The following is a 10,170-nucleotide window of genomic DNA, read 5'->3' on the forward strand; positions in this document are numbered from 1 at the left end:
GCTGCATAGACAAATCAAACTGGACAGAAGAATGATCGTAGTCTGGGCTACAAACACGAGTTGGAGAATACGAAGAAGGGTTTACCTGCATTGACATGAGGATATGGTATATAGACATAAATCTGGTTTGAACATTTTGCTCAAGTAACCTTTCGAAATTTACAATCACCAATGGGTTCATGACCTCACACCTGATGAGGAACCGAAGTGATAGTAAATTGAATCGATCTTTCAAAGGGAGTATTCCTGCCAAAACTTCAAGACTCATGTTGTGTGTTGAGGGCATACAGCCCAAAGCGATACGGAGACAACGGTATTGGATACGCTCTAGTTTGATGAGGTGAGTTTTGGCAGCTGACTGGAAACAGAAGCTACCATATTCCATAACGGATAGAATAGTTGTTCGATACAATTTGATAAGATCTTCTGGAAGATCCCCACCAGGTGCCAGTAATTGATCGGAGAAAATTGATTCTTTGTTGGCATTTTCCTTTCAGATACTCAATGTGGGCTCTCCAGGTACACTTGGAATCAAACCAAACCCCAAGATACTTGAAACTCCTCGATTGAGTGATCGTTCTGCCTAGGAGTTGAAGCTTAGGTTGAGCAGGTCTACGTTTCTTAGAGAAAACAACCATTTCCGTTTTCTGAGGGGAAAACTCAATCCCAAGCCCCAAAGCCCAGGAAGACAATCTGTCTAAAGTATCTTGTAAAGGCCTGTGCAGATGAGACTCAGTAGATCCTGTGACAGACACTACTCCGTCATCTGCAAGTTGTCTTAGAGTGCAGCCTTCAGAGAGACAGCTGTCGATGTCACTCACATAAAAGTTGTACAAAAGTGGACTCAAACATGAACCCTGTGGGAGGCCCATGTAAGATGTTCTTCTAACTGCAAAATCTCCGTGAGCAAAGTTCAAATGTTTCTCACAAAGTAAGCTGTATAAGATGTTGTTCAATAGAGGAGGCAGACCCCGGGAGTGCAACTTGTCTGACAAAACCTCTATTGAGACTGCATCAAAAGCTCCCTTTATGTCTAGAAACACTGAAGCCATTTGCTCACGTTTTGCGTACGCCATTTGTATCTCTGAAGACAGCAAAGCAAGGCAATCGTTTGTCCCTTTGCCCCTTCGAAACCCAAATTGAGTATCTGAAAGGAGACCATTTGTTTCTACCCATTTGTCCAAACGAAACAATATCATTTTCTCCATCAATTTGCGTATACAAGACAACATCGCTATTGGACGGTAAGAGTTGGGATCAGACGCTGGTTTTCCGGGCTTTTGGATAGCAATGACTCTCACTTGTCTCCAATCTTGGGGAACAATGTTATGCTCCAAGAATTGGTTAAATAAATTTAACAAGCGAAATTTTGCAGCATCCGGAAGGTTTTTCAACAAGTTAAATTTGATTTTATCAATTCCCGGAGCTGAATTGTTGCAAGAGAGGAGGGCAAGTGAGAATTCGACCATCGAAAAGCTTGAGTCTAGACCACTATCAGACCTATCAGGAGGCACGTTCCGGATTATTTTTTGCACAGGTGTAGAATCTGGACAGACTTTCCGTGCGAATTTAAATATCCACCTATGTGAATATTCCTCACTTTCATTTGTAGATGATCGATTACGCATGCTTCGTGCCACTTTCCACAAAGTACTTAAGGATGTTTCACGCGATAACCCACTAACAAAATTCCTCCAATACGCCTTTTTCTTCCCCTTGGTTAACTTTTTAAACTGATTTTCAAGGGAAACGTAAGCTTCAAAATGGACAAGAGTTCCATGTTTTCGAAATTCTTTAAATGCTGTTGATTTGTCCTTATAAAGCTTAGAACACTGAGGGTCCCACCATGGATTAAGAGGCCTTCGATGAATAGATGATTCTGGGATGGGTTTTGTTTGAGCGTCAACTGCACTATCGTGTATCAGACAAGAAAGAAAGTGGTACTCCTCCAAAGGAGGTAAAACGTGCATAGAGTCGATGGCGGTTTTAATTGTGTCCGAGTACTTTTTCCAGTCGATGTGTCTTGTAAGGTCATATGTCATATTTATTGTGTTCGAAGAGCTGACCCCATTGGTGATAGTAATTTCGATAGGTAAGTGATCACTACCATTCGGATCATGGACTACCTTCCACTGGCAATCAAATGATAGTGAATTTGAGCAGAGTGAGAGGTCAATTGCACTTTGTCTTGCAGGAGGTTTAGGTACCCGTGTTTTTTCACCCGTGTTTAATACTGTTAAATTGAAACTGTCGCAAATGTCATAGATAAGAGTAGAACGACTATCGTCAATTTGTTCTCCCCAGACAGTTCCATGTGAATTGAAGTCACCCAGGATCAACCTTGGCTCAGGGAGCACTGAGCACAGGTCCTCTAGGTGATTTCGATCCACTGCAACTCTCTGAGGCCAGTACAAACTGACAACACATAAGTCCTTACCTCTTATTGTTGTATGACATGCAACAGCTTCAATTCCGCCTGATAAAGGAAGGTGAATTCTATAAAAAGAGTGGCACTTATTGATCCCCAAAAGCACCCCTCCATAAGAATCGTCACGATCCAGACGGATAATATTAAAATTGTGGAATGAGATGTTAGATTGAGAAGATAGCCAAGTTTCGGACAATGCAAAGATATCACAGTTTGTTTTATGAAGTAAATAATTCAATGAATCCAATTTTGGAATAAGACTACGACAATTCCACTGTAGTACAGTGATATCTCCGACCTCTCGGCGTAAATTAGCCATCGAGAGATACAAACACTGAAAGGAGGGGCCAAGTTTGCATCAATTGCTTTAAAAATGTCTTTAATACAGGAAGCATTGCAAATACAATGTCTTTCACGGGTTCTGATACATTAAAACACGAAAAAAATCCGTTCAAAATGTCAGTCAACTTAAAGAGCCCAGACTGAGTCGTTGATTCTGGCATCACGTTTGGGGTTTGGGTTTGCGAAGCTCCCGCAGCTGTTGGTTTATTCTGCAGTGGTGCATTTCCGCGGAAGCCTGGAGGAACTTGTTTTTCCTTTTCAGCAGCAGTCGACTTTTTCTCGTTTCTATTTGAAGAGACAACCGTAGCTATTTTAGCTGGTATTTTCGGAGAAGGCGCCTTTGTACGCTTCCGAGAGCCTCCTGCAACGAAGACTGGCTGAACTTCATCAGCCGTATCTGTGTCTTCATTGTCAACTGACAGCACAGAAAAAATGTTACAGGTCTGAGGTTGGACCGGTGGAGAGGCGCTCTTTAATATGGCGGCATAAGAACGCTTGGAGCGTTCTTTTAAAGAGCGCCTCTGTTTATCCCAGCTTGCCTGAAATGCCTCGCAGGAGGAGATATCATGGGGTGAGCCCCCGCAATAGACGCATTTTTGCTCAACTGCTGAGCATGCTCCTTCCCCATGATTCTCCCCACAATGCAAGCATCGCTTCTTGTTGCAGCAATGCGAAGCAGTATGCCCCAACTTGATGCAATTCTTGCATTGCATTGGGCGAGGCACATAAAGGCGTACTGGAAGCCTTAAAATTCCGTCAATCAAGACGTAATGAGGGAGGGCTGTTCCTGCAAATGTAACCCGAATCGAGGCTGAAGGCGAATACTTGGTAACGCCATCAACGACGGAGGCAGTCATGAGTTGGCGACAATCCAAGATTCCGACCGAAGTCGAATCAAGGCTCTTGAACTTACCTACGCCGTGAGACTTAACGTATTCAGCCTCCAAACTCGATTCGGTGATCACACCCTCGATCTCTACGTCTCGAGATGGAATATAGAGCTGATACTCTAAATTAAAAAAATTACTGGCAAGAATTCCGTTTGCGGCCTTCCGGTCGGCCACAACAACGCGCAATTTGTTCGGACGTACTTTGGAAACACTGGTAACGGAGGGCCACCTAGCCAGATCTTTCGTGATCTGCACTAAATTTAATGGTTTTCCGTTAGTTTTGGGCCGGATGAAAACCACCCCCGGCCCAGAAGAGGATGAATTATCAGGATAAACTCGGAGTCGGGTTGTTTTTCCCGCAGCTGCAGATGGAGTAGCAATATCAACTGGCGGAGAAGGATGAGCATTCGAAGAACCAGCTACAGCTGAATCCTCCAGATGCTCCTCATCCTCATAGATGATTTGCTCACCATCCACCTCTGGCGGGTCCGACCCCCCGCCTTCGCTCATATTTCATGAAAATAAAAGCGAAGCTCAATTTGATCGAAATATATAATAGGGAAAAAATAGAATTAGAAATAGAGAAAAGTAAGAAAAGTATAACAAACTTGATTTTTGTTTTGATTGGCTCCTTCAGTGGTGATCCCAACCACGTGGTCCTTCTTCGAAGATGGCTGCCACGTCAAGTCTCGGCTCGAGCAAGAACGACCAGATTGATGATGATGATGAGTCAAACAATGGCGGCGGCCCTCGTGGTGACCAGTTGAGGGCAGTCAGCTAGCCAGAAAAAAACCTTTTTTTTTTGTCGACCAACACTATAATAGCACCACTTTGGCGAGCTGGGGTCTGCCTTTGGCAGAAAAACGTATAGCGCAGTACAAAACACCGTATTAAACGCCCGAACGGAACGAAACACCCGGATATATTGGACGAAATCTCGAAACGCGACTGTTCACTATGAGCGGTACGAGACGAATGATGATTTTTTGTTATTTTTGTTATTTTTGTTATTTTTGTCATTTTTGTCGTTTTTGTCATTTTTATTATTTTTGTCATTTTTTGTCATTTTTGTCATTTTTCTTTGTAATTTTTGTCATTTTTGTAGTTTTTGTATTTTTTGTCATTTTTGTCATTTTTGTTTTCATTTTTGTTATTTTTGTAATTTTTGTCATTTTCGTAATTTTTTCATTTTTGTCATTCTTGTCAGTTTTGTTATTTTTGTCATTTTGTCTCTTTTGCCATTTTTGCCATTTTAGTGAATTTTGTCATTTTTGTCATTTCTGTCATTTTTGTCATTTGTGTCATTTTTGTAATTTTTGTAATTTTTGTCATTTTTGTCATTGTTGTCATCTTTGTATTTTTTGTAATTTGATCATTTTTATTATTTTTGTCATTTTTTTGTAATTTTTGCCATTTTTGTATTTTTTTCATTTTTGTATTTTTTTGTAATTTTTGTAGTTTTTGTATTTTTTTGGCAATTTTTTTAATTTTTGTCATTTTTGCCATTATTTTAATTTTTTTCATTTTTGTCATTTTTATCATATTTGTCATTTTTGCCATTTTTGTCATTTTTGTCATTTTGTCATTTTTGTAATTTTTGTCATTTTTTATATTTTTGTCACGAGCGTACAAGTCGAGCTCCATCGATCATCCTCCATCCTGCTGGACCATCCATCGATACACTCCATGTATGTCTCGGATGTGTTCTTGCCTCCTATCCTCACATTCACCGTGGTGTAAATGGCTAACGCGCTGTTGTACTGAAGCTGAGATTGCACCCATGATACCCACCCATGATTTTGAAAAACTTCAATGGAAAAATCAACTACTTCCTCAATTAATAATTTATTCAGTGTTTAAAGAAAATCACACAACTTAACCTTCAATCGGGATGATTCCCTCCTGAATCCAGCTCCTGATGAACTGATGTACCCGATTTTTGGCTTCCAGCACCTCGGTACTATCGAAACCGGTCACCGGCAAAACGTCCGAACCTCCGAACTCACCGTCAATCACGATGGCACCAGAATTAGTCGCGTAGTACTCGGTGATGGAAACATCTCGCACCGGATCCAGGGCACCGTTGGTGAACACAACATTGGTCACGCTCGGGTTTTGGGCTCCAAAGTGCAGGTTGGTCAGGAAGACTCCATCGTTGACGACCTCGGTGGTCATCCAATCTCCGAATACAGCCCGGCAGAAGTTATGGAAGTAGTACGGGCTAACGGTTTGTCCGAAGGGTTGCTCATCCGCATCGGCCGTCAGGAACCAGCCGAATTCCGTGCACAGTTGATAGGAACGTTGACGGATGCCCAGATAGTAGTTGGTGATATCATCCCGATCAATGTCTCTGGCGAACTCAGTGCTAGCTTCGAAGTCGAACGGCATACACTCGTAGAACGAGTAGAAATACTCCATCCAATCGGCCAAATCTTGAAGATCCGTAGAAGCATCATTGCGTTCCAACCAAGCACAGGTGCTGTTGAAGCCAGTGTATTGACTATTTTGTTCAACGAGCATAATCGTTTGGATGGACTCTTTCAGGTTCCAGAAGAAAGATTCAACTTCCAAGGCGTCGTCACCATCGACGGGTTCGCAAGTTCTAAACATGTTGGTAACAACTTCCGTGAAACCAGCATCCATAAGATTTTCGGCAGTGCGGAATCCACGCCACAACTGGCTGTAGCAATCGTCATTTCCAAAGTCACGAACCAGCTGTCCGACTTCGACGGCGTATTCTTTGAAGTTGAGACGAGCTTCGAGCTGACCACTGGAAGCCCAAGCTCCTCGAACCAGATGAGGGTACCTCTGACGCATCCATGTGGCCAGTGCTCCGGCATGACCGATTCCGAACAACACGACCTTAGCACTTGGGTTGCGCAATACGTTGGTACGCAGATGGTGAATCCATTCAGCCATATCTACGAGCGCCTGTTCAGTTGTGAGGTATTGAAGGTTTTCGCTGCTCAAATCTCTGAAAGTAGGAAACATTCGTTTGTTAATACCTTTTGAAAGTGTTCAAGTCACCTCCAATACTCACTCGGTAGGAACGCTGTCTCCGAAGTAGCGATGCTCGTTGGTGAACAGCCAACCATTTTCGTAGGCAGCGATCTCTCGCAGGAACGAGTGTTCAATGAAGTAAGGTTCCAACATCCATGCTCCTCCGACGATGATGAAGATTGGACCACCTGGACGGTAGAATTCGTCGTTGGATAGATAGTACATTTCGAAGGTGTCCCGGTTCTGTGGGTTGAAGTGATCCACTCGAGTGCGGAAGAAGTGTTGCGTGGTGCGTGGATTGATGGACTTGTATCCTTCCGGAACTTGTGGTTTGCCGAAAACTTGCATCATTTTGTTAACCAGTGGGCTTTTCAACACGTCCACTTTATTCTGCTTAGCTGGCAGGCCGACCACAACGGTCGCCAGCAAGGCCACCAGTATCAGTTTGCTCACCATTGTTTGTTCCTTCCAATGACCAATAGCTACGGCAGCCGGTCAAATACTAAACTCGCAAAAGAAGGCTCGCTCCAAGAAATATTAATTGTTAAAACAATATCCAAACCTTCGAAGGGTGCAATAAACGGGTGGACTTAACGCAATCTGGATTTACGTAATTTTGTTATCGTTTCTATCGAGCATGCTATGATTTACCATACCGGATTAAGACTTTCGTATCAAACCTCCTTCGATAAGATTCCATAGGAAGTGATTGCTGCCAGGCTGGCGGAAAAAACAGTCTGACGATAAAAACGGTCGATCGAGTCAATTCCAGCGGATATTGGCAAACGATAGCGAGATTGACCATTTCAACCAAAAAGAGATGGCAAGTGTAATTGTGATCGATGTTCAACAGTTATGAAATACGTGAATCATTTTTTAATTTTTGTTTCCGGTTGGATATCCAATAACACATAACCAATTAACCAAAAGTTTTGAAGAACCAACAACTTTAAGATTTTGAAAACGCCAAAATGAATCGTTTGATGAACGCTTGAAAAGTCTTCGCCGCAGTCTGTTTGTTGTAATTTGTGACACGAGAGTTGATGAAAAAATATTTGGAAATCGAATACTCTAGATTTCATTCTGACATTGGTTCTTTTTTCTTATACTTCCTTTTCAACTTTTATCATATGATTCATTACATAAAGAATGTTATGTAATAAGTTAGTCCGAATTTTTAATTTGTCAAATCAGCTTTTCGCAAAAGTTTCAAAATTCGAGCAATCGACTATAGTATCTAAAATTTTTAAAACCACTCTGTGCAGATATAACCAAAATTGAAGGGTAGTTTTAAACATATATGTATTTATTTCAAAAATTCAAAGAAAAGTTAATCGATGGAGCGTTGAGTGTAAAATTGAGCGCATTTTCGCTTGATGCCTTCCGTCAAAGTCTTTACAGTGTCATCCGGTATCAGTTTCTCAGTTTTTTTTTTCATTTTCTTAACATGTCATTCTCGTCTTTGACTGTGTTTTTGCTCTTCCGAAGTTTCCGCTTCAGTACTGCTCCACCGGGCGCAGCTCCGGGCAGTTTGGCGGGTTCATGTCCTTTGGAACAAAATGGACAGAATTGGCCTCATACCATTCCAGGACACTTTTAGAATAGTGGCATGATGCCAAGAACGGCAAAAGGCGCCTCTCTCGCAAGGCACTCAAATTAGTAGATCTTGCCATTTACTGTGCCCTTTTTCACGAAAGGTTCACTCCTCAGTCCCCAAAAGCAAATGGCCTGCCAAAGGAGATATTTGGAGGCGAACTTCGACATTTCCTTCTTCTTAAATTTGTCGTCCACATCGAACTTGCTCTTTCCGGTGACTCCAACCCCGGAATTTGCTTAAAATTGGCTTTTATATACGTGTCGTCGTCCATCACACAGCAGCTATATTTAGTCAGAATCTTCTCAGAGCAAGTTCACTGGTTGAGATGGAGTTGGAAATTTCAAAGGTTTACATCACATCACAACACGTTTGCCGTCCACCGGTGTTGGGAAAATCTGATATTCGAACAGTTTCGCGCTGCAAAATTTGTATCGTATAACACTTTTTGGCGAAGGGTGATAGAAAAACACGATGTTTTGCAACACCGAACCGAGTGATAGAGTCGGCGTTGCAATACAGTATTCGTGCATGAAACGCTTCGGTGCTGCCATCTAACTTATGCTCAAAACCTCAGTTTAGGGGAAAATAAAGGAAATTGAGCAATTTTAGGATTTAAACATAAAGTGATATTTTCGTTTTTTTTTTAATCTTTTATCACTTAAATTGATACGAATTGCAATGAAGTTAATCAACTCTTTCAAACTTACAGTGAATTTTTTTCATGCCCTTGCCAATCGAATACATTTTGAGGCGCAGAGATGCCAGATAGCTGGGTGAATAAATAAATTCTGTTTGTTTATTTTGTTTGAGCGGTTTTCGGGAGTAGGAAATTGTTTCGTTTTTTTATTTGAAAAAGATATTCCGTCGGAATGTCCGATAACAAGTTCGGAACGCCGCCTTTAATGGATCCATCATCTTTAGAAAACGGAACCCTCGCTGTTAATTCGACAAGTGTCAATCAGATCAAACGTAGGCGTCGAATCGGGAGTACAATTCAGCTTGTGTCTGAATTACCTATACTTTTCATACGTCACTTGCTTAATTATCACTTTGAAAATGATTTAGGAAGAGTTCAAAAACTTTATCAACTCGTGTAATCAAATGCACTCCAATACAAAACTCCTAATTCTGCAGAATACAGTTTAATATTGGAATGCATTATAGCTTAAACAATACTTGTTCATACATATAAATAATAAAATTTTCATATTGACACTAGGTACTATTTCAAGTTGATGATCAAGTAAAATGAATTTGATTTCAATTTTCAAACGGTGAATTCAAAATAAAAAAAAGTCAGTAAAATTACTGAAAAGCAAATTCACTTGGCATCGCTGGTTGCTTTCGATTTTATACCTTCGTATTCTACACACTCATCTGGCGCAACCCCTTATAGTGTAGTTTTGACCCGTTATCGGAAAAGACTGGGTTAACTCCTTTTTCATGTAAAGTCCTTGTACCCCTTATAGTGTACACAGCATGTACGTCAAAGCAGAGGTGAAAATTAGTAATGTAAGCATGTAAAATCTACACATTATTTTGGAACCCCGCTCTGCGATGTCAGCCCTTTGATGTTAGCCCTTAAAATGTCAGAAGTATGGAAAGAAAATAATAAAAACAAATCAGTTAGTTTTGAATTTCTGTATTCGGCAAGGAATCATTTTCATGCTCCTGTTATAGAATAGGAAAATATTCAATCAACTCAATCTATTGAACTGATCTTTCAGCATTAACCGATTCATTGAATCGTCGAACGAGATCGGTTACGGCAGAAAGAGTTCTATATTCTGAATGACAAGTTAAAAAACTACCCTTTATTTAGTAAGCCAGCTTTTCTAAATAATGTGTAAAATTGACTCGAGGGAAACGACACTTTTTTTGACAGATCTCGGCTGTTCGCAATAATGGGTCAA

At 41.1% G+C, this 10,170-nt stretch overlaps 1 protein-coding gene across 1 annotated transcript; it reads right to left on the reverse strand.

Annotated features, from left to right (window-relative positions):
* Positions 1 to 5,489: 5,489 nt before the first annotated feature.
* LOC129758729 (putative serine protease K12H4.7) lies at positions 5,490 to 7,163 on the reverse strand. Its single transcript, XM_055756333.1, has 2 exons — positions 6,701 to 7,163; positions 5,490 to 6,634 (listed from the first exon to the last, which is right to left on the reverse strand). Exons 1-2 carry the CDS (start codon positions 7,114 to 7,116, stop codon positions 5,536 to 5,538), a joined length of 1,515 nt encoding a protein of 504 aa, XP_055612308.1. The 5' UTR covers positions 7,117 to 7,163; the 3' UTR covers positions 5,490 to 5,535.
* Positions 7,164 to 10,170: the final 3,007 nt, after the last annotated feature.

This window comes from Uranotaenia lowii, chromosome 3 (assembly GCF_029784155.1).
Source record: "Uranotaenia lowii strain MFRU-FL chromosome 3, ASM2978415v1, whole genome shotgun sequence".
Classification (NCBI taxonomy): domain Eukaryota; kingdom Metazoa; phylum Arthropoda; class Insecta; order Diptera; family Culicidae; genus Uranotaenia; species Uranotaenia lowii.